The sequence below is a fragment of the Helianthus annuus genome, chromosome 1 (genome assembly GCF_002127325.2).
Source record: "Helianthus annuus cultivar XRQ/B chromosome 1, HanXRQr2.0-SUNRISE, whole genome shotgun sequence".
Lineage (NCBI taxonomy): Eukaryota > Viridiplantae > Streptophyta > Magnoliopsida > Asterales > Asteraceae > Helianthus > Helianthus annuus.
This window is the reverse complement of record NC_035433.2, coordinates 79483403-79508124: the sequence shown is the minus strand read 5'-3', so window position 1 is coordinate 79508124 and position 24722 is coordinate 79483403. Positions and strand designations below refer to the sequence as shown.

General features: G+C 39.9%; 1 protein-coding gene and 1 long non-coding RNA gene across 3 annotated transcripts; both read left to right on the top strand.

The window, feature by feature from the left end:
• Window positions 1-688: 688 nt before the first annotated feature.
• On the top strand, window positions 689-1850 carry LOC110869871 (VIN3-like protein 1). The gene is made up of 3 exons (XM_022119079.2): window positions 689-786; window positions 857-941; window positions 1062-1850. Exons 1-3 carry the CDS (start codon window positions 784-786, stop codon window positions 1493-1495), a joined length of 522 nt encoding a protein of 173 aa, XP_021974771.1. The 5' UTR covers window positions 689-783; the 3' UTR covers window positions 1496-1850.
• A 352-nt stretch (window positions 1851-2202) lies between these two features.
• On the top strand, window positions 2203-12822 carry LOC118479632. 2 transcript variants are annotated; one of them, XR_004859758.1, is made up of 6 exons: window positions 2203-2577; window positions 2931-2987; window positions 3264-3333; window positions 3428-3623; window positions 3915-3965; window positions 12750-12822. It is a non-coding gene; the product is annotated as an uncharacterized LOC118479632 (long non-coding RNA). The 2 variants fall into 2 exon arrangements; XR_004859759.1 differs by having other exon boundaries at window positions 3915-4040; window positions 12750-12821.
• Window positions 12823-24722: the final 11900 nt, after the last annotated feature.

Below are 24722 nucleotides of genomic sequence, written 5' to 3'. Positions count from 1 at the left end.
TTAAAATGTTATGAAAGACCTTTAGCCACACATTTTCTATAATGTGTGGCAGGGCGGTTTTGCTAAAAGTGTGGCCGTAGCCCTTTTTTCACGTAGTGTGTATAACACATCATGATTGCATTTCCTTCTTGTAAATATGAACCTCGATATCTAAGCAAAAGTGAAAGAGCCAAACTTGGCTTTGTAAGATGAACGCAAGAATCTTGAGTATATTTAAGGTTATATTCCTAAGATTTACCAAGCATCTAAGAATTCACAGGTATTTGTTATAATTGCTAGAATAAAGTTCCACTAACTCTACTTAGCACACATGCCATATTACTCCCAACAAGTCACATATTGATGTGTGATTTAGAAGCACATGCATAATCGTGTGATGAGAGTGGCTATCCCACCCACCCATGTAATTCGTATATGTACGTGGATGAATGCTTGAAACCTAATTCGATGAAATGTGACATAGAGATACACGACTGTGTAATGTGAAAACTAATGTAAACATGTGTAGTTTGAAGTTTATCTATCGTAAGCAAAACTAAATAAATTTTTTAGTGTTAGCAAACATACTAAATGAAAGGGCCAGAGGGATAATTAATAGATAAATAGAGTGTAAAAAGGAGGGGTTAAAATGCAAAATTTCACATGAACCAGCATTATAAATCAAACGCTAATTCTCCATTTTATATTCAGCGCCGCTTCTGACTGCACTGTCTGTAAACCCTAGTTCACCACTGCCGCTTCAGACGCATCTTCTGCCTCCACTTGCCGATCCTAGACAGACGAATGGTTAGTTATCTTTAATTCTTGGTTTATATTGTTAATAATTATACTGACTGACTGATTCCTGATGCTGCAGGGAAGTCAAGAATGCGTGTTAATAGGAATGTATCACCATGAAGAAGATGAAATCTGCGAACATTGTAGTGCCCTGGGTGGTAAAGGTATCTACTCCAACCTGGCTTCTTTCGTTTAAAAAATGGGTTGGGTGGGGTTGGGTTCAATTGGGTGCACGTTTTATGTCCAAATTGTACTTTTTTTTAAATCATTAGTTCCTGATGTAGATGACGAAGTTGCTTCAAATGAAACCCCTAGGGATGAAGCAGAAAATTCGGCCCAACATGGGCCCAATGTGGAAGTGGCAGCTGTTAACTCCCAGGCTAGGATGTCAAGAAAGAGGCCAGCTAGTACGGAGGCCCATGATTCTGATAGTACATTTGTACGTATTACACCCTTTTTGGCACACAGGGAAGGACCTGGTAACTTGGATCCGAACTATGAATACTGTGTGGTGTTCCGGAAGCTTGAGCGTGAAGGGCACATCACGAAAGAATTTAGACGGAAACTGTTCACGTGGTTTTGTCTGAGTTCAACCGAGCATGAACGTAGAACGGTTAACACTTTCATCCGGATACTCGCTGATGACCCTGAAAGCTTAGGTGAACAATTGGTTGACTCATTTGGTGATATTGTGAACAACAAAAGACCCAGAACTTAATGTCACTGGTGGACTTGAGTTGTGGGAAGGGCATCCATTCGTATATGGATCGATGGCTTGAGTTGAGTTATGGGCTTCAGTTTCTGGTTTCTGTGATTTTGCATAAGTGTTGCGGTGGGTGTTGCAAGAGAGAGAGAGAGATGAAGAAGGGTGTGATCGGTGATGGAAATTTGATAGCGGAAGGTGGTTTTTGATTGATGAGAGAGATCAGAAGTGAGAGAGAACATGAGTTCAAGTAATTTCAATTACAGTTACTAATTATATGTCCCAATCAAACATGCTAAAGAATGAAATGTAAATTCCAATTTCATTAGATTCCTGGGAAATTTATGAACCAGGATCCCGTTATTCTTTCTTGGCTTTGTAAACCTGGCTTTTATTTATTTTTTGTTTTCTTTCTGGTGCTGCTCAAGTGCTAAATATGACGTGTTCTATGGATTAAAGGCCATCCAAGGGGACTTTTGCAACTTAATGCAATGCAACAGAAATAATAACAACAATATGCAACTACGGGTGGCACTACTACTAGAATAAGCAATAGCTACCAAAATTAACAACCGAAAAGAAAAAAACGGTAGCAAATTTAGCAATCTACTTCCAACTTAATTTCAATAAAGTACATTTTTCTATGATTTGGTAGCAATATAGGTAGAAATTTGATTTTTTAAGTTTCTTTTTATAAGTTTTTATTTAGACCGCGTAATATGTTAGGGTTTCATACGATCAAACACCAAACCATGCTCATCCAGACATCCAGTCGTTCTGAATTCCGCCACCACCACCACCACCGTATCACTACCACCGCCATCGCCAAACCGTACCATCAAACCGTCGTTCTCACTTTCAAGCACCAAATTGTCATTCTCATTCCAGATCTATCTCAAACTGTCGTTCGAATCAAAGCTTGTTTCGGAATCTGTTTTCATAATGAAGAGAAAATTAAAGGAGTTTTTGCAATGGCAATGACGATGTGTAAGGAATCTATGATTCGATGCGCTTTTCTGCTGCTGTTTAGTATTTATGTTGATTTTGGCAGTTTTTGTCACTGTTTCCGGTGAGAAAAGTGGTGATTCGAATCTCAGGTGTGTTTTCTTTCTCGATCGTTGGAATTGAAGCGCAATTTTGTGTACTTGATGATAATAATATGTGTTAGTGTTTTGATTTGGTGTTATCTGCATTATCATGATGTTGAGTGAGTTAGGTTTAGAATGTTGAAGTTATTGTGTTTTATGTGAAATTAAGATGTTGTATAGTTTATGGAAACTGAAATCCGTGTGTGTGACATAGTGCTTGAGTGTTTTCGTCTACTGTTATCTGGATTCTCGCGATATTGAGTGAGTTAGGATTTAAGCGTGGAGATGTTGAAATTATAGTGTGTTATGTGAAATTAAGATGTTTAGGTTTATGAAAACTGAAATATGTGTGTATCATGCAGTGTTGTTGAAATAGAAGACTTTCAGATGTCGAACAACACCTCGTCATTAACAGCAAGGTATTCATATTCCTACTTAAGTTTGTATAGTTAGGGTTTAGTTATTTATTTTAGATGTAATCTGATTAATCTGTTCATTAGGCCTAAATCGTTTGCAATAGTTGATAAAGTTGATTTTGTATTAATTGATGAGGGGTGAAGCTCATTGTTGATAAGTGGCGAGGTATATCTTCCCATTTTAAGTTGTGGCTCTAAAGTGAAGAGTCGATGTTACAGTAGGTAATTTGATCAGTAACATATTTGTGCTAGTAATCAGTTCTTTATCGTCTTCCGCAGGTGTAGGTATTATCAAAAATGAAAATTGGACCGTCATCATTAGCTTTGCTTGGTAAGACTGCTCTAATGGGTTAGTGGTTCGAACATTTGACTTCATTTCATCAATTAAGAACCCCTTCTAATTTCACATATTAGTGTTCTTGGTACTATTTTTATTATTGCAGTTAAATGTGTCCAAAAGTGAGAACAAGAACTGGACATATGAGAAGGCAAAATTTCTAATTTCAGTCAATTGAGATGAGCCAATCAGTGGGTTGTGTGATATATGCTGATATGCAGATTGATTGGGTTGTCTCTGTTTTTTAGTAGATACCCTGTCTGTTGACAAATGAGTTTTCTTGACATAGAATTAATGAAAAGGTAGGTTTGCAGGTGTAAAGCAAAAACAACTTATAGACTTCCTCTAAATCATGTCCATATGCTAGTATTAATGGACTTTAATCCAACAGAGATCACTGTGTTTGTTACAAATTAACAAATGTTGAAAAAAAAGAAACCAACTAGTAGGATTCTAATATAATGTTTGACATAAGAATAGGGTCATAGCCTAGAATAACAGTACTTTGATGATATTTGTGGAATACTTTTAGTTCTTCCAAGTTGTCTTCATAATGTTAACCATTTACGTCATGATTTACTTTCTTATTGTAGTATTTGGATTATCTGGAAGTGTTGAAGTTGCTCAAAAACAGGTCTCTGCTGGTAAGACTTTTATAGGTTGATAATTGCATTTCAGCGTTTAATATTGATGGAGAAACTGGTCTTACTCTATGTGAGGTTTGTTTATATAAATTGTAAACTGGTTTATCAAAGTTGTCCCGAGAGGCATACCAACATTCTCTTTAGTAAGTTTACTAGTTTAGTATGTTAAAAAGTTATGTACAAAAGCAATTTATTCTAAAATTTTGATGATATACTTTATTTATTTGTAAATATTAAAACACAGAGAATTTTATAAACCATATTATCATGCTCTATGGCATCTATTTACATGGAATTTGTGCGGAAACCACAACTGAATTCAATCTTCTCGCGGACAACTGGAAGTATATTCTGTTGGTGCACTTGTGTCTGTACTTTGTCTGTATTCGGTCTGTATATAAACGATGTTCTAAGTCTGTAAGTTGACCAAGTCAACCATCCTCCGGTTTGACTTGGTCAAACAGTTAGAAAGTAGTTGTCTGTCTCGAAGGATAGCTCCTCGAAGGATACTGTTGATCCTTCGAGGTACTCGAAAGATATGCTTCGATTGTTAGACCTCGAAGGATCATCCTTCGAGGTCCTTGCTGATCCTTCGAGAGCATTGCATTCGAAAGATGATCCTTCGGACCATCTATCGGATCCTTCGGACAAGACCTACTGTGTATGGGTATAAATACCCATGCATTGTGTTGAGTTCATTAGACTTGTTAGAGACACACAGACAGAAAGATACCGAGAGATAGAGAGTTTCTTGAGAGCATTCTGTCCGGAACTCACACACACACTTTGAGAGTTTACATGTTAGATTTGTAAACATTGTGCTTGTAACCGAAACCTTCATTTGCATTAATACAAGTTGTGTTAATCGGTGAACCCGTGTGTGTTTGTTCTTTTACTTGTCTCATCCCGGTTTGCTTGCTAGCTTGGATTCCGCACTCGCTAGTGGGTTAGTATAACAAGGTTTGAGGTTCGTCATCCTCCGACAAAAAGGGACCTACAAGTGGTATCAGAGTTTGGCTCTTTACCATGTTTAAAACCGGGTTATTCAAGTTCTTGGTTTAACACCCGTTTTTGTTGGTTTTTCTACACTTTTAAACTGGAAAACGTGTTTTAAACTTACCGGGAGTGTTCGTAAGTGGGTTGGGTAACTTAAAAACTTGTTTTTGAGTGTGTTGGTAATTTCCGGCCATATTCCGGTCAATATTCCGGTGACTGGTTTGAAGATAAGGTTTTCCTTTTTGGGTAAATTATCTTTGAAAATCTTGGTTGGTGAGAAAGTACAGCCTGCCATACCCTTTTGCCGAAAGTTGACTTACCAACCCATCACCTTTTCACCAACCTATCACATCAACGTCAGTTGTGTCAGAACCTCTCGAAAGATATCTTTCGACATCGAAAGACCATCTTTCGATCAAGGAAGGCTCGAAAGATCATCATCCTTCGACCCATCCTTCGAAGTCTGAAACATATCTTTCGATAAAGGAATCTATTCGACAGACAGTGTCCGAAAGATAGGGATTTATCTCGAAAGATAAGGATCTTTCAAGTGTGAATCTTTCGAGATTTTGAATCTTTCGAAGCCAGTGCTCGAAAGTCAACAGTGATCTTTCGAACACTGTTGATCATTCGAACTAGTGTGATCTTTCGAAAGTCAGCCATACGAAAGATAAGGATACATACTCGAAAGATAAGGATCTTTCAATTAGTGAATCCTTCGAGCTTGTGAATCTTTCGAAACCATTGTTCGAGATACAACAGTGACCTTTCGAGTACTGTTGATCCTTCGAACAATAGTCGATCTTTCAATTGTGGTCAGTTTATTGTTAACAAATTTCTGTGATTTCAGATCTTTCGACCAGGATCCTTCTGCTGTGTGATCTTTCGGATTACTCACTTAGCATTTATTTTGCTTATCAATCATGAATCCGAGTTGGTGGAATCCTGCTCCAGATAATGGTGAATATACAAGATCAAATGTCACTCCCTCATGGTGGGGTACATCGGCTCCAGACGATGGAAAATACACGAATACAAGGTCATCTCCTTTATGGGCTGAATCGCCGGTATCAACTTCTTCTCAGGGAAATCAATGGGCTTTGGTATCGAATCAAACTCCGAGCATTCAAAGTATTCTACTAAGCGAAAGTGAAACAGGAAGTTTGAATCGACCTCCAAAGTTGATGCATTTGAATGAATATCCAGGATGGGTTGAGAGATTTAAAACATATGTTCTTGGTCAAAATACCGAACTGTGGATACGTTTCACCACAGATTTCGATCAAGCCATAGAGGTTGCTGCTTCAGATTCTGCTACGTTTGCTGATCTTCCAGAAGATAAAAAGAAAACCTATGATCTGGAAAAGAAGGCATACGCCATTCTCACTCAGGCGTTGAGCAAGGATATCTACCATCAGTTTGTCAGCTTCAAGACAACAAAGAAGTTGTGGGACGGATTGAAAAACAGAGGAGTGGGAAATGCAGCAACACGTCAAATGCGTCATGATCTTCTCAAGAAAGAATTTGAAGGTTTCACTTGTATGGATAAGGAGTCCTTGGGAGATATGACAAGCCGATTTTATCATCTGCTTACGGAATTGGATAATTATAGTGTAGTGACAACTCAAGCTGAAGTTGTGAAGAAGTTTGCTGATGCTTTGCCTCCTCAATGGAGTAGTTTCTTGGAAATCCTGAAGTACAACGGAGTGTTGAGAACCACTAATATCAACGAATTCGTTCAACTTTTGGAAAACAAGGATCAGGAGGAAACATTGAAGGCGAAGAGAGTTCCATTGCCACAGAATCCAGAAATGTAATGTGGAACTTCCAATTCTTCGTCTGCAAGAACCGGTCCACATGCTCCACTTCAAACAGCGTTTGTCACAAGCACAGATTGTTTTGGCAACCCAATACAAGTTCCTGTTAAGCCACCTCCCACCACAGATATGTACGGAAATCCAATACAACCACCTCCTCCTCCGCCTCCTGCTCAACAACAGCGTGCATGTTATGGAGGAACATCATCTGCTGGTCAACAATCGAAGACAGGTACCGTACAGCTTGACACGTCAAGTTTCTCTAAAATCAGTGTAGAAGTAGCTAAGGAACACATGGAGCTGCTTAACACTGTAGTGAGCGCATACTGTGGATTGATAGAAGGTCAGATTGGCAACATTAATCTGACACAAGAAGATTACAGGCAGATTGATAAAGAGGAAATGGACTTGATGGACATCAAGTGGGCCTTTGCTAGTGCTGTGAGAAGAGCAAAGGATTGGATGGAAAGTACTGGAAGAACCAGCTTGGAAAGTAAGCGAGACACCAAGTATGGGTTCGATAAGCAAGCTGTAAAGTGCTTCAACTGTGGTGAACGGGGTCACTTTAAACGGGAATGTACAAAGCCAGCACAGCACGGGAATCAAAACCCCTTCAGAAACCAAGGCAACCGGCAGAACAGAAACAATGATCGTACCATGGTACCTGTCAACAACCAAACCAACCGGGCACTTGCAGTTCAGGTAGATGAAGGTTGTGACTGGTCAATCCAGTTGGGTGGTGATGCTCCCGATGGAACAGCATGTTTTGCTCAGGTTGTGAAGAAGCTAGTTCACACCAGTGGTGGAGAATCTTCTGCCAGTGGTGGTGAATCGTCTGAAGATGAAGACTCCTCTGGGTACAGCAGGAGTGTTGATGAAGAATCATCCAACTCTGGTGATGATCATGTGGGTGAGACATCTAATGTTTCGGATGATGTTGACTTTGATGAACTTTTGGAGGAAGCTGCAGCAGAAACTCAAAGAAGATCTATTCTGGTGGATCAAGCTGCTTATACTTCGTCTTCTCTCCATTCAGCCTTTATGGCTAATGTCGACGGTTCATCAAGTCAGGTATGTGTCGATGAACCCACTGCTGTTAATTGTGATGAATGTACTAGGCTGCATGCTAGATATGCTGAAATGGAGAAAAGTATGTCTGAGTTGCAAGGCAAACATGATGCTTTACAAGCTAGTTTGTTTGACTTGCAAGACAAACATACTACTGTGAATGAGAATTTGAGTGACTTGCAAAGTAAGCATGACGCTTTGCAAGAAGAGTATGATGACTTCTTCAATTCGATCAATGTTGAAGCCGTTGAAGAAAATGCTGCGGCTAGGACGTTTTTCGAGAGTGACAATGCAACAGTTTCACCGGTGGTTCGTCCAATTCTTGTTAATCAAGAACCATCTTCTTCGGTGAACAACAATACTCTCAACAATGAGGATTTTCATGATGCAAACGAATTGAACGAATCTTCAGAGGATGATGAATTTGTGGATGCAGATCAAGAAGCCCCAACAACAGCAGTTCATGGTACTTCAGAGGGCACTCCTCCAGTAGATGCCCATAGAACAGCTGAGGCTACTGCATCATCCTCTTCGTCAATTCCGGGCCTTGAATTGGTTGTTGATCTTAACCTCAACAACCTGGGTATAAATGTTCCAGTTCCAGATAATCCAGAAACAAGGATTCATAATACCCATCCTCAACAAAACATCATTGGAAATGTGCAAAGTGGCGTTCAAACAAGAAACATGTTGCGAAACAACAACAATGCAGGCTTGTATGCAGCTATTCGAGAATCCGGGCAACAAAACGATTGGTCCTTCGCGTGTTATGTCTCACAGGAAGAACCAAGAACGTGGAAAGAAGCCTTGAAAGATAACGCTTGGGTTGAAGCAATGCAGGAAGAACTGCAACAATTCCAGAAGCTGGGTGTCTGGAAACTAGTAGAGAAACCTGCTGGATACAAGAAGATTGGTACCCGTTGGGTTTTCAAATGCAAAAAGGATGACCGCGGAGTTGTTATCCGAAACAAAGCACGTTTAGTCGTTCAAGGTTTTCGTCAGATTGAAGGGATCGACTACAACGAAGTGTATGCACCAGTTGCACGTCTCGAAGCAATTCGAATCTTTCTAGCCTATGCGTCCTTCAAAGGATTCAAGGTTTATCAGATGGACGTGAAAAGTGCATTCTTACATGGTGTGGTTGAAGAAGAGGTATACGTCGAACAGCCTCCAGGTTTTGAAGATCCTATCCATCCCGATCGGGTTTGGTTGCTCAACAAAGCTCTTTATGGTCTTCATCAAGCACCGCGAGCTTGGTATGCAACCTTATCTCACTATTTGCTGGAGAACGGTTTTCGTAGAGGTCTTATCGACTGTACTCTTTTCATCAAAGAACAAGATGGAGATCTTCTTCTGGTACAGGTATACGTTGATGATATTATTTTTGGTTCTACTAATGATGTCTTGTGTAGGGAATTCGAGCGCATCATGCAGGATAAATTCGAGATGAGTGCTATGGGGGAAATGACTTTCTTCTTGGGCCTACAAGTACAACAAACTGAGTCTGGGATATTCATCCATCAGACTAAATATGTTGGTGACATCTTGAGCCGGTTCCAGATGTCTGATGCAACGCCCATTGGTACCCCATTGCCAACTAATCACGGAATTACTCCAGACTTGAAGGGAGAAGCTGTTAGTCCTTCAAACTATCGCGCAATGATTGGATCTCTTATGTACCTCACAGCATCAAGACCAGACATAATGTAGCCAACGTGCCTGCTTGCTAGATATCAAGTTAACCCGAAGGCCTCACATCTTGCTGCTGTTAAAAGGATTTTTCGTTATTTGAAGGCGTACCCTGACACCGGTCTGTGGTACCCTAGGGATAATAACTTTGAATTGGTAGCTTTCAGTGATTCTGATTTTGGCGGATGCAAAATCGACGGCAAATCCACAACGGCTGGATGTCAGTTTTTAGGAAATCGCCTAGTCACATGGCAGTGCAAGAAGCAGACGTGTGTCGCTACATCAACATGCGAAGCTGAATACATTGCTGCCTCAAGTTGTTGCTCCCAAGTTCTTTGGATCCAACAACAAATGCGGGACTACGGTTTTGAATTCCTAACTACTCCTATTTACGTTGATAATTCTGCTGCTTTAGATATCACTAGAAATCCTGTGCAGCACTCAAAAACCAAACACATCGAAATCAAATATCACTTCATACGTGATTGCTTTGAGAAAAGGCTAATCGATGTTGTTAAGGTCCACACCGATGACCAACGTGCCGACTTATTTACCAAAGCATTTGACAAATCAAGATTTGACTTTTTATTATTGGTAAACGACATTAAGGTCAAGCAAGAGTAAAACCAACATCGGAAAATCATTTTTGTAAATATCTTTGTGTCTTTTAAATTTATCTTAGTTTATTGATTTTAGGGGGAGTAAATCCAAAAATCAGAAAATCCAAAAACATCGAAAAATTTCAAAAAACACAAAAACAATAGAAAAACAAAAATGAGTTTCCTGGCGAGCAAAAGAGAAAATGATAGTACATCAGTGGTCTATCCAAACCTCTTTAAACCTTAAATGAAAAACGATAAGCAGCTCTATATAAGATGTATCGGTAGGCTCACAATCATTTTAAAGTGTGCAGGGTGATATAAATCTTAATCGACTGAAGACCAGGTGGGAACCATTCATTGGCATATGGTCTTAGTACCGAAATTTCGTTTGATAGATTGCCGAGGTTCTGAGATATTCGGTCTTTATGCTGCTTATCATCTGGGTATCATGGTTGTATCTTTTACCGAAAAATAACGGGGACGCAAGTCTAGATCTTCCATGATACTATACATACGTGTACATATTACATACTGCATTCGACCTCAATAAGTGATAAACAATCACATGTCCAAATCAAATAAGTGATAGAATATCACATCTATCCGGGTGCCAAGTTGGTCTCTCTGCTGTACGGAAGTACTGACCTGTTCACGGACTTGCACCTGTGCCCTCATGCATACGAAAATCAAAGCTCCTCATCAATAAGTGATTATATCACAAAGGGCTTGTTTTCAAATCAAAATAAGTGAGTATCTCACAATTTATACGGTCAAACAGATGATAATCAGTATACTCACCGGTAAGATGAACTCTCGTGCATACCTTGATACGGGAATGTGTCGTGATGTGGATGAACACCGGTCGGTAAGTATAAATCATACCTTAACGTATCCCCTCGCCATGATTACATCTGATAAGTTGAGCTTAAGTGGACAACAATACCGATAATTGTTATAGGATGCTTATCTTAATGTTAACTAACTGAACAACAAGAGTGTTTTGGCATGACCGTACACTGATATGATTCTCTTACCCTCGAAACTCGCAAAAAGAATGTTTGTATATATTTATTTATTTACTGCTTAACTTTTATTGTGTTTCTTTTAAACAGTTTCGTCGTTTGGTGCATATCAGCACGACATTAGCGGTGATGTCGTTTGATAACCCTCAAAAGACTTTAAATTGTTGTCTTTCAATTTCAAAAATACCAAAAAGATTTTAGGTGTGTTTTAATATAAACTTTATAAAAGCCAAAAAGATTTTCTTTCTTCTTTATTTTCGATCGTACGATGTTGGAGCTCAAGTCTTCGTTACCTGAAACCTGACTGAAAACCGAACTGACTAAATCTTCATAAACGGTCAAAAATTTGCAGATTTTGAAAGTTAGAATGTAAAATTGGCAAATTAATTAAACTTTCAAACTGTCGGATGGTGTTTGATTATGAGATGGTCATTCGTGTGTCATTTGTTTATACTATATTCCAAGCAGTTGTTCTCATTACGCGTTTAGATTTCTTGCATGTGCAGATTCTAAAGGCTAGGAGAACATGGTCGATGACAAGCCTTGGAATGAAGACACGACGAGAAGGCGCTCAAAAGATGAAGATGATCGAGTTGCCGCTAGCCATCATCAACACCACAAGGATCTCACTTCATAAAGTTAAAGTAATTCACGAGCATAACTCAAGGGGGAGCTTATGTTAAGGGGGAGTTTGTCAACACACTTCCTACATGATACGGGTAGTTTGTTGATACACTCTCTGCTTTCAAGACGTGAAGACTTTGAAGATCCTCCGACAATGAAGACTTGAAAGGACATCAGAGTTTTGAGAACTCGAAGACCAAAGACCGTCGAAGTTCGAGACGAGTCTACAACTATAGAAGATAAAGACAAAGCTACAGCCAAGGGGGAGTTTGTTGGTGCACTTGTGTCTGTACTTTGTCTGTATTCGGTCTGTATATAAACGATGTTCTAAGTCTGTAAGTTGACCAAGTCAACCATCCTCCGGTTTGACTTGGTCAAACAGTTAGAAAGTAGTTGTCTGTCTCGAAGGATAGCTCCTCGAAGGATACTGTTGATCCTTCGAGGTACTCGAAAGATATGCTTCGATTGTTAGACCACGAAGGATCATCCTTCGAGGTCCTTGCTGATCCTTCGAGAGCATTGCATTCGAAAGATGATCCTTCGGACCATCTATCGGATCCTTCGGACAAGACCTACTGTGTATGGGTATAAATACCCATGCATTGTGTTGAGTTCATTAGACTTGTTAGAGACACACAGACAGAAAGATACCGAGAGATAGAGAGTTTCTTGAGAGCATTCTGTCCGGAACTCACACACACACTTTGAGAGTTTACATGTTAGATTTGTAAACATTGTGCTTGTAACCGAAACCTTCATTTGCATTAATACAAGTTGTGTTAATCGGTGAACCCGTGTGTGTTTGTTCTTTTACTTGTCTCATCCCGGTTTGCTTGCTAGCTTGGATTCCGCACTCGCTAGTGGGTTAGTATAACAAGGTTTGAGGTTCGTCATCCTCCGACAAAAAGGGACCTACATATTCTCGCCGGTTTAATTTGCCAGGTCTCTTTCCTTTTCATTTTACAGGCTTGCCAATTTCTTGGTATCATTACATTCTATTCGACTCAACTTCCAGGTCCAAATTACCATTGTCGAGAGGTACATGACCATCTGGAAAATTTCAGTTTGTTATTCAATTAATATCTGTGTAGGTGTTAATAGAATAAAATATAGCCTGCGTGTTGTTACCATTATTGCAAGGTTCACGGCTTGCAACGCTGCCTCGTCCAGACAATCCTCTTGAAGTTCTAGTATTCAGTAAAATTCGTTTTCTCTTTGTTTCTCACTGTTCTTTTGCTTGTTACTAAGATTAACTTCTGTATATATGTTATCATTTTTACATCTGCAGTTCCTCGTGGTGTGCTTTATGGGTGTGGCGATTTGATATTCTCATCACATATGATCTTCTCTCTATTATTTGTGCCGACATATCAAAAATATGAAACACAAAGGTAATGACTGAATATAATGCACTCGTGTGTGTGTGTGTAGTTAACAATTAATTAAATATAGGTTACTGTAGTGACCAGCAATCTTAACAATTAATTCACTCATTGCTTTGACTTTGAATATTATTGCATGCACATATGAAAGGCGAATCTTTCATCCATTGTTTCTGAGTACAAGCTTTGCTGATGAACACACCTTTGAATGGGCTTAAAACATCACTTTGTAGGCTTCATAGTTCTCTTGATATACTATCGGCTGCTTTTGTGTCTAAAACTTTATAGGCTTCTTTTATGTTGTAGATTTATAAAGCAATGCATATGCACTTGTGTAATCGTAGTGGTTCAGAGTTTATGGCCAAGAATACCAATTTTGACTGGAATCGTATTCAAGAAAGTGGACAGGAAGTAAGTTGAACCACTTTACGCGCCTGGGTATACAGGTCTTACCAATCTTGGTAACATGTAATTTTTCTTCTTTTTGATGAAATATTTAAAAAGAAATCTATGCTAATGCCTCATGGTTCCATTGTCTCGTGTAGTTGCTGTTTGGCTGCAACTGTTTGGTCAACTACAGGGACCTTTGTGTACTTTACTATTCTTTTTAAGGCTGATGTAAGTTTGTCTTTTATGCCAGTTCACAATGAGGATTAGCTCAACCTTTATTTATTTGTATACTATTCTTTTCCAGGCATCCGGATATGAAGAGGCATGCAGAAAATTGCTACATTTTAACCGTGTAGAAAGGTAAGATATGTCGTATGCGTTTGTTTATCTCTGTCGGCTACTAATTTTGACACTTGACAACACTAAGCTTTTTCTTTCAGCGAAATAAATGCTCGAGTTTTCTATTCAAATGCGGAGCAAAGAGAAGCGATAGTTGCTGCAGAGAGGCGTGCTGTTAATGGTGACAAAAAGTGGTAGCAAAACGGTGGCAAAAGGGAGCGGTAGCAAAAATGGTGAAAAAACGGTAGCAAAACGGTGGCAAACAAACGGTAACAAAACAGTAGCAAAAAATAAAGCGGTAGCAAATAGGTGGCAATAGGGCAATTGCTACATGTGTTTTTTCTACCGAATTTTTGGTGGCAAAACGGTAGCAAAAGGGCTTTTGTCACCGTTTTGCGACCGGAAATGTGGTAGCAAAAACCCTATTTTGTAGTAGTGTAGTGCCTCTAGATTCATAACTTTCTTGGTCTTGAACCGATGTGTGGCTGGACAAAAACAATAACAATATGCAACTACGGGTGGTTGTGGACCTGACAATGCGGTTCGTTGACGTGGTTTCTGGACTCCCATGGATGGTGTTCTTCAACAATTGGAAATTTTTAGTTTGGCACAGAAAGAGAGAAGCTTGTGATGACTGATTAAGATTTGAAGATTAGTTTTAATGACAATTCAAAGATTTGGTTGTGATAATTGATTAAGATTCGAAGTTTTTCAGAAAGATACACCTTTTTATAATTTATGTCTAGTAATCTATTCCTATAATAGATTTATTGTATATATAGTTATTCAAGGGTTTAACATGTGTTTCGGCTTTAGAATGCTTGTAATTATTTGACAAGTGATAATAAAGAAAGAAGTATAGTGTGATAAAAATATTTGGGTACAAACAATTTGATAAACATATAGCTTAAGCCAAATTCTAAACCAAATTGAATTTTTGATCTAGGGTTTGACTTGGATTCGAGTTGATTTATTCTTGAAAAAGGCCAAGCTAGTCTTTTAGACTGAAGACCAAGTATAATACCCCAGGGATTTAACAAACATAAAGACCTAGTATCTCAGAAGTTTGGCAACCTGTCAAACGAAATTTACGGTACCAAGACCTGTAGGTCCGGCTAGGAGGATCTAGTCGCCTAATCCTTGTATACTAACCAACCCGGTTGTGCGGAATCCAACCAGAAAGGCAAACCGAGATAGAACACGCACAAACACAACACACAATATTCACCGATTAACACCACTGTATTAATACGTATGAAAGGTTCGGTTACAAAGCAATGTTTACAGATGTATTCTATAAACTCTCTAAAACTCTCGTGTGTGTGTGCTCTCACAAATATGCTCTCTGTGTTCTTTCTATGTGTTCTATTTTTTTCTCTTATCCACAGACAGTCTATTTATAGACACAGACACAACGAATCAGATCTTGGCTTGGCGAATCACAAGGTTTGGTGAAACAGCAATGCAAGTGACCAAACAGCGACCAAACAGGGGCTTGGTCGACGAAACTGATGTGTTTCGTCGACTGCCCTCATGATTCGTCGACTTTGGGCTTTGGCCCAGTCTTGTTGAAGTCCATGCTGCATTATGATTGGCCCATGTGAGGTTACGTACATGAATTCCAACTTATTTCAAATATGTGAAGATTAGTCAAAGTCTTGACATCATCATGACATCTTCATGATGATGTCATGATGATGTGTCAAGCGGGAAGTGTCCTCGTCTCTCCGTGCTTCGCGTGTCGAACTCTGGGACGCACGACAGAGGAATGTCGTGACGTCGGGCTTGAGCCGAACCTAACCGAGTCGAACCGAGCCAAGTCGAACCGAGTCGAGTCGCGTCCACAAACATGTATCAACAAACCTCCCCTTGGACGCTACTCGCGTGATTCACCTTTCATGTCTTCTATGTCGGAGGATCTTGAAAGTCATCACGTCTTGAAAGCAGAAAGTGTATCAACAAACTCCCCGTATCATGTAGGAAGTGTGTTGACAAACTCCCCCTTAACATAAGCTCCCCCTAGAGTCATGCTTGTGAATGACTTGATCTTTATGAATTGAGATCCTTGTGGTGTTGATGATGGTCAGCGACAACTCTATCATCTTCATCATTTGAGTGCCTTCACGTCGTGTCTTCATTCCGAAGCTTGTCATCGACCATGTTCTCCTTGCCTTTAGAATCTGCACATGCAAGAAATCTAAACGCATAATGAGAACAACTGCTTGGAATATAGTTAGTATAAACAAATGACACACGTATGACCATGTTCCAATCAAACACCGTCCGACAGTTTGAAAGTTTAACAAATTTATCAATTTTAGTTTCCAACTTTCAAAACTTGCAAATTTCGACCGTTTATGAAGATTTAGTCAATTCTGTTTTCGTTCAGGTTTCAGGTAACGAAGACTCGAGATCCAACATTGTACGATCGAAAATAAAATAGAAATAAAATCTTTTTGGCTTTTATAAAGTTTATATTAAAACACACCTAAAATCTTTTTGGTATTTTTGAATATTTCAAATGTAAAGAATGAAAGCAGTAAATAAATATATACAGACATTCTTTTTGCGAGTTTCGAGGGTAAGAGAATCATATCAGTGTACGGTCATGCCATAACGCTCTTGTTGTTCAGTTAGTTAACATTAAGATAAGCATCCTATAACGATTATCGGTATTGTTGTCCACATAAGCTCAACTTATCAGATGTAATCATGTTTAGGGGATACGTTAAGGTATGATTTATACTTACCGACCGGTGTTCATCCATATCACGACACATTTCCGTATCAAGGTATGCACGAGGGTTCATCTTACCGGTGAGTATACCGATTATCATCTGTTTGACCGTATATGATGTGAGATTCTCACTTATTTTGATTTGAAAAACAAGCCCTATGTGATAGAATCACTTATTGAAGAGGAACTTGATTTTTATATGCATGAGGGCACAGGAGCAAGTCCGTGAACAGGTCAGTACTTTCGTACAGCAGAGAGACGAACTTGACTCCCGGATAAATGTGATATTTTATCACTTATTTGTTTGGACATGTGATTGTTTATCATTTATTGAGGTCGAATGCAGTATGTACACGTATGTATAGTATCATGGAAGATCTAGACTTGCGTCCCCGTTATTTTTCGGTAAAAGTTACAACCATGATACCCTGATGATAAGCAGCATAAAGACCGAATATCTCAGAACCTCGGCAATCTATCAAACGAAATTTCGGTACTAAGACCATATGCCAATGAATGGTTCCCACCTGGTCTTCAGTCGATTTAAGATTTATATCACCATGCACACTTTAAAATGATTGTGAGCCTACCGTTACATCTTATATAGAGCTGCTTATAGTTTTTCATTTTAGGTTTAAAGAGGTTTGGATAGACCACTGATGTACTATCATTTTCTCTTTTTCTCGCCAGGAAACTCATTTTTGTTTTTCTATTGTTTTTGTGTTTTTAAATTTTTCGATGTTTTTGGATTTTCAAATTTGGATTTACTCCCCCTAAAATCAACAAACTAAGATAAATTTAAAACACAAAGGTATTTACAAAAATGATTTTCCGATGTTGGTTTTACTCTTGCTTGACCTTAATGCCGTTTACCAATAATAAAAAGTCAAATCTTGATTTGTCAAATGCTTTGGTAAAAAGGTCGGCACGTTGGTCATCGGTGTGGACCTTGACAACATCGATTAGCCTTTTCTCAAAGCAATCACGTATGAAGTGATACTTGATTTCAATGTGTTTGGTCTTTGAATGCTGCACAGGATTTCTAGTGTTCTGTAATGCAGCAGAATTATCAACATAAATAGGAGTAGTTAGGAATTCAAAACCGTAGTCACGTAATTGTTGTTGTATCCACAAGACTTGGGAGCAACAACTTGAGGCAGCAATGTATTCAGCTTCGCATGTTGAAGTGGCGACGCACGTCTGCTTCTTGCACTGCCATGTGACTAGGCGATTTCCTAAAAACTGACATCCAGCCGTTGTGGATTTGCCGTCGATTTTGCATCCACCAAAATCAGAATCACTGAAAGCGATCAAGTCAAAGTTATTATCCCTAGGGTACCATAGACTGGTGTCAGGGCTACCCTTCAAATAACGAAAAATCCTTTTTACAGCTGCAAGATGTGAAGCCTCTGGGTTAACTTGATATCTGGCAAGCAGGCACGTTGGGTACATTATATCTGGCCTTGATGCTGTGAGGTACATAAGAGATCCGATCATTGCGCGGTAGTATGAGGGGTTAACAGCTTCACCCTTCAAGTCTGGAGTAATTCCGTGATTTTGTGGCAGTGGGGTACCAATGGGCGTTGCATCAGACATCTGGAACCGGCTCAAGATGTCGCCAACATATTTAGTCTGATGGATGAATATCCCAGACTCAGTTTGTTGTACTTGTAGGCCCAAGAAGAAAGTCATTTCCCCCATAGCACTCATCTCGAATTTATCCTGCATAATGCGCTCGAAATTCCTACACAAAACATCATTAGTAGAACCAAAAATAATATCATCAACGTATACCTGTACCAGAAGAAGATCTCCATCTTGTTCTTTGATGAAAAGAGCACAGTCAATAAGACCTCTTCGAAAACCGTTCTCCAGCAGATAGTTAGATAAGGTTGCATACCAAGCTTGCGGTGCTTGATGTAGACCATAGAGAGCTTTGTTGAGCAACCAAACCCGATCGGGATGGATAGGATCTTCAAAACCTGGAGGCTGTTCGACGTACACCTCTTCTTCAACCACACCATGTAAGAATGCACTTTTGACATCCATCTGGTAAACCTTGAATCCTTTGAATGAGGCATAAGCCAGAAAGATCCGAATTGCTTCCAGACGTGCAACAGGTGCATAGACTTCGTTGTAGTCGATCCCTTCAATCTGACGAAAACCTTGAACGACTAAACGTGCTTTGTTCCGGATAACAACTCCACGGTCATCCTTTTTGCATTTGAACACCCAACGGGTACCAATCTTCTTGTAACCAGCAGGTTTCTCTACAAGTTTCCAGACACCAAGCTTCTGGAATTGTTGCAGTTCTTCCTGCATTGCTTCAACCCAAGAGTTGTCTTTCATAGCTTCTTTCCAAGTTCTTGGCTCTTCCTGTGAAACATAACACGCGAAAGACCAATCATTTTGTTGACCAGATTCTCGAATAGCTGCATACAGGCCTGCATTGTTGTTGTTCCGCAACATGTTTCTTGTTTGAATGCCACTTTGCACATTTCCGATGATGTTTTGTTGAGGATGGGTATTATGAATCCTTGTTTCAGGATTATCTCGAACTGGAATATTTATACCCAGATTGTTGAAATTGAGATCAACAACTAAATCAATGCCCGGAATTGACGAAGAGGATGATGCAGTAGCTTCAGCTGTTCTAGCGGCATCCACTGGAGGAGTTCCCTCTGAAGTACCATGAACTGCTGTTGTAGGAGCTTCTTGATCTGCATCTAGAAATTCATCATCCTCTGAAGATTCGTTCAACTCGGTAGCATCGTGAAAATCCTCATTGTCGAGAGCATTGTTGTTCACTGAAGAAGGTTCTTGATTGACATGAATTGGACGAACCACCGGTGAAACTGTTGCATTGTCACTCTCGAAAAACATCCTTGCCGCAGCACTTTCTTCAACGGCTTCAACATTGATCGAATTGAAAAAGTCATCGTACTCAAACATCCAAGGCTGACCAGGACATTTGACTGGCAATGTGTGCCTTTGTACTCTGACCTCAGACCATTCCTCGACCCTTTTTGTCTCTAGATTCCAGACTCTTAAGTTCGGGGTGGCATACCCAAGAAAGTATCCCTCAATTGCTTTTGCCCCAAACTTTCCATTAGGATCGATGATTGTGCATGGAGCTCCAAACGGTTCAAGATAAGACAAATCTGGTTTCCATTTGTGAAGAAGCTCAAAGCAGGTCTTGTTGTGCCTTTTGACTGTAAGGACTCGATTCAATGTGTAACATGCAGAGGCCACAGCTTCAGTCTAGAATGGAATGGGCAACTGCGACTCTACCAACATTGTCCTAGCAGTCTCGATCAATGTGCGGTTCTTACGTTCAGCGACGCCATTTTGTTGAGGAGTATAAGCTGCACTAAACTCATGAAGAATACCTTTTGAAGTGCAAAACTCCGCCATGACATGATTCTTAAATTCAGTACCATTATCGCTACGTATCCGCCTAACCTTTAACTTATACAAATTCTCAATCTGAATGATTAAGTTTTTGATAATACCAAAGGTTTCACTCTTGTGTGCCATGAACGCCACCCAAGAAAATCTTGAATAATCATCAGTAATCACGAGGCAGTATTGATCATTCCGAATACTTTTGTGTTTGACAGGACCGAACAAATCCATGTGCAAACGTTCAAGAGGAACTGCCACCGTGTTGATATTCTTTGTAGGGTGTCGCTTCTTCGTTTGTTTTCCTTTCTGGCACGAAACACCGACGTCTTGAAGATGGAAATTTTTGAGAGGAACACCATTCACCAATTCATTTGATACCAAATGATTCATTTTGCGCAAGTGAATGTGACCCATTCGTCTGTGCCAAGAGATTGAGTCTTTTTCTGTGGCTTTGGAAACGAAACATGTTGCTTGTGCAGACGTAGTAATAGCTTGGCTCATATCAAGGACGTACAAATCATTTATCCTTGGAGCAGACAAGAGAATCCATTCTTTTGGAATTTTGAAGCCGGGCTTCAACACATAACATCCATTAGCATCAAAGTGTACTGAGAACTGCTTATCACAGATTTGTGAAACGCTGAGAAGATTGTGATCAAGTTGTTGCACGAAGTTGATCTTGTCAAAGCTGACAATCCCGTTGGATATCATTCCTTCACCCGTAATATATCCGCCCTTATCTACAGCAAATGCAACATAACCTCCTCTAATAGATTTGACGTCGTAGAGAAGCTTCATGTCGCCTGTCATGTGCCTGGATGCCCCAGTATCAACAATCCAATGACTACTGTTAGTTCCTCCTGGAACACCCTGCATATGAACTCAATTGATTAGTTGGAGATGGGGACCCAAGCCATTGTGGTCTTGGGTCTTCCATTTTCATCAACAACAATTACTTCTTTTCTTTGATGATTTGTGAATTGTGATGGTCCCTCTGATTCAGTAACCGTTTTTGGTTTCCAGGTCTGTTTTGTTTTATCACTGTTGTTCTTTAAAATTTTAACTTCATGGTTGTTTGAAGTTTTTGAATTTTCTGGTTTGACAGAAACAGATGTTTTGTTAACCACATCGGTTTTAATCGCCTTTTCAATTTTCTTGACCTGTTGGCGTTTCTGTTTCATTTCCCTTTCTTTTACAAGTCGAGGGTCTTGTTTTACGGAAACAGATCGCTTACGGTCAGTTTGATCATGGGGAACATCAACTTTGCCTTTTTGTTTATGATGATATGGACAATTTCGAATTATATGTCCAATTGTCCCACACTCAAAACATGATCTTCGTTCAACAAACCCCGAAGTATCTTGTGATCGTCTTGCCGATGATGATGAACTTTGTGATCCCGAGGTACTAGGTTTTGAACTGCTTGGTTCATTTCTTTTCTGAACAGTTGCTTTCTTAACAAAATCTAAGTTAGATTTGTTTTCAAACGTTTCGATTTTGACCGTTCCCGTCGATTTCACAAAGTTTACATTTTTGTTCTTCTTTTGAATCGGCTTCTTTTGTGCTTGAGCCGGTGATTTTCCTTTTTGCTTGGTGTGATTTTGCTGTTTTTGCACTGTTGGTAATTTCTTATTTCCAAATTGTTTTCGAATTTCAGCCTTTGGAATAGGAGGACATTGGGTTACTGTAACACGTGATCCTGTCTTTCCCAAAAACTTACTTGTCGAGTTTTCAAAGACTTTACTGATTAAGGATTGATTAACATTCTTAATAGGAAAATCTTTGTCTGAGTAAATTTTATCATCACCAACAAGAGTGTACAGCAAATTTACACTCTCCGACTCTTTTGCAGATGTGGACTGGATTGCAACAGTCTTAGCGGGTTTTGCAGGAGGATCACACAGAATATGATTCTCAAGAGGTGTGTCCTCTTCTTTGATTTCCGCATCAGACTTTGCTGGTATAGTATCATCAGATTCATCATCAGAAGAATCAGCATCCTCAATAATGACTGGAGGATCCTGATTTAGTTCAGCAGAAGACACACATGTATCTGCTGATACATCTGAATCTGATGATACTTCTTTCTTGTATCCGAGTCCTGTTGCAAATTCCTTTACATCCAAAGGAACAAATGGTTCAAAGAAGGTTCTGTCTTCCTCGTCAGGCATTGCATCATAATTGTGTCTCACTGGTGGTGGACATTTCTTGTATCCTATGCATGTGACATCCCGTTTTTCTTTCTGAACGTCAATGATGTGATCCAACACATAGCTAGAGCTCAAATAACTGTCTAGCTTAAGTTGGATCGCCTCACTTTCTGTTTTGACACAAGCCATTTCTTTTTGCACTATCTCAAGGCGAGATATATACAAATTTATATCAGTTTGTTTTCTGGAAACCAGTTTAGTTAGCTCGGTTTTATCTTTCTTTAACTTTTTAGTTACCGATTTAAACTCTTTTTCATGGTTTTCGTAAAACATGTTGGCTTCAGTGCATTTGGAAAGATCCACAGTCAACTTCTGGTTGTGGATGAATGTCACATCATACTTTTCTTGCAAAGCCTCGTGTTTGTTTTGCAATTCACACCACTTGGCATTCAAAGTAACATGTTTGTCTTGCAAGTCAAACAAACTAGCTTGTAAAGCATCATGTTTGGCTTGCAACTCAGACATGTTTGCTTCTAAATCAGCACATTTAGCACGCAAACTATCACAGATATCACAATTAACAGCAGTGGGTTCATCGATACATACCTGACTTGATGAACTGTTGACATTAGCCATAAAGGCTGAATGGAGAGAAGACGAAGAATAAGCAGCTTGATCCACCAAGATAGATCTTCTTTGAGTTCCTGCTGCAGCTTCCTCCAAAAGCTCATCAATGTCTACATCAACTGACACACTTGAGGCCTCACCCACATGATCATCACCTGAACTTGAGGATTCTTCATCTGAACTCCTGCTGTAACCCGAAGAGTCTTCATCCTCAGAAGATTCACCACCATTGGCGGAAGATTCTCCACCACTGGCGTGACTTAAAGCCTTGACAACCTCAGCAAAACACGCTGTTCCATCCGGAGCATCACCACTTAGCTGGATTGACCAGTCACAACCTTCATCCACTTGAACCACAAGTGCCCGGTTGGCATTTGATGTTCCAGCTTGGCTCTGGTTATTGACAGGTATCAATGTACGCTCATTGTTCCTATTCTGGTTCGGCTGGTTGCCTTGGTTTATGAAGGGATTCTGGTTCCCATGCTGTGCTGGCCTTGTACATTCCCTTTTAAAGTGACCCCGTTCACCACAATTGAAGCACTTTACTGCCTGTTTATCGAACCCATACTTGGTGTCTTTCTTGCTCTCCAAGCTGGTTCTGCCAGTTCTATCCATGAAATCCTTTGCCCTTCTTACAGCACTAGCAAAGGCCCACTTGATGTCCATCAAGTCCATCTCTTCCTTGTCAATCTGCTGATAGTCTACTTGTGTCAGATTAATGTTGCCAATCTGACCTTCCACTAACCCACAGTACGCGCTCACTAAAGTGTTAAGCAGCTCCATGTGTTCCCTTGCTACTTCCACACTGACCTTTGAAAAGCTTGAAGTGTCGAGCCGTACTGTATTTGGCTTTGATTGTTCACCAGCAGGTGATGTATTTCCATAACACGCTTGTTGTAGTGGATTTCCATACAAGTCTGTGGTAGGAGCCGGCTTAACAGGAACTTGTATTGGATTGCCATACATATCCGTGCTTGTGACAAACGTCGTTTGAAGTGGAGCATGTGAACCAGATCTTGCAGACGAAGAACTGGAAGTTCCATAATACATCTCAGGATTGCATGGCACAATGGATTTTGCAGAAGAAGTACTCGGAGTTCCATAATACATTTCAGGATTTTGTGGCACGGGAACTCTTTTTGCCTTTAAGGTTTCCTCCTGATCCTTGTTCTCTAAAAGCTGCATGAAGTCGTTGATGTTTGTAGTAGCCAATACCCCGTTATACTTCAAAATCTCCAAGAAACTATTCCATTGGGGAGGCAACGCATCAGCAAACTTCTTCACCACCTCTGCTGTAGTTATTACTACTCCAAAATTGCCCAACTCTCTAAGCAAGTGATAAAACCGGCTTGTCATATCTCCCAACGATTCCTTATCCATACACGTGAAGCCATCGAATTCTTTCTTGAGTAGATCGTGTCGCAATTGACGTGTTGCTTCATTCCCTACCCCTCTTGTCTTCAACCCGTCCCACAGCTTTTTCGTTGTCTTGAAACTGACAAACTGATGGTAAATATCTTTGCTTAACGCCTGAGTGAGAATGGCGTATGCTTTCTTTTCCAAATCATACGTCTTTTTCTGATCTTCAGGAAGATCGGCAAACGTAGCAGTAGATGAAGCAGCAACCTCTATAGCTTGATCGAAATCTGTGGTGAAACGTATCCACAATTCGATATTTTGACCAAGAACGTATGCACGAAATCTATCAACCCAACCCGGATACTCGTTTAAATGCATCAACTTTGGAGGTCGATTCAAACTTCCGGTTTCGCTTTCGCTTAATAGAATACTTTGAATACTCGGAGTTTGATTCGATACGAATGCCCATTGACCGGTTGATACAGCATTTGCTTGCGAAGATGTCTACACGGGAGATTCGGCCCATGAGGGAGACAGACTTGTATTTGTA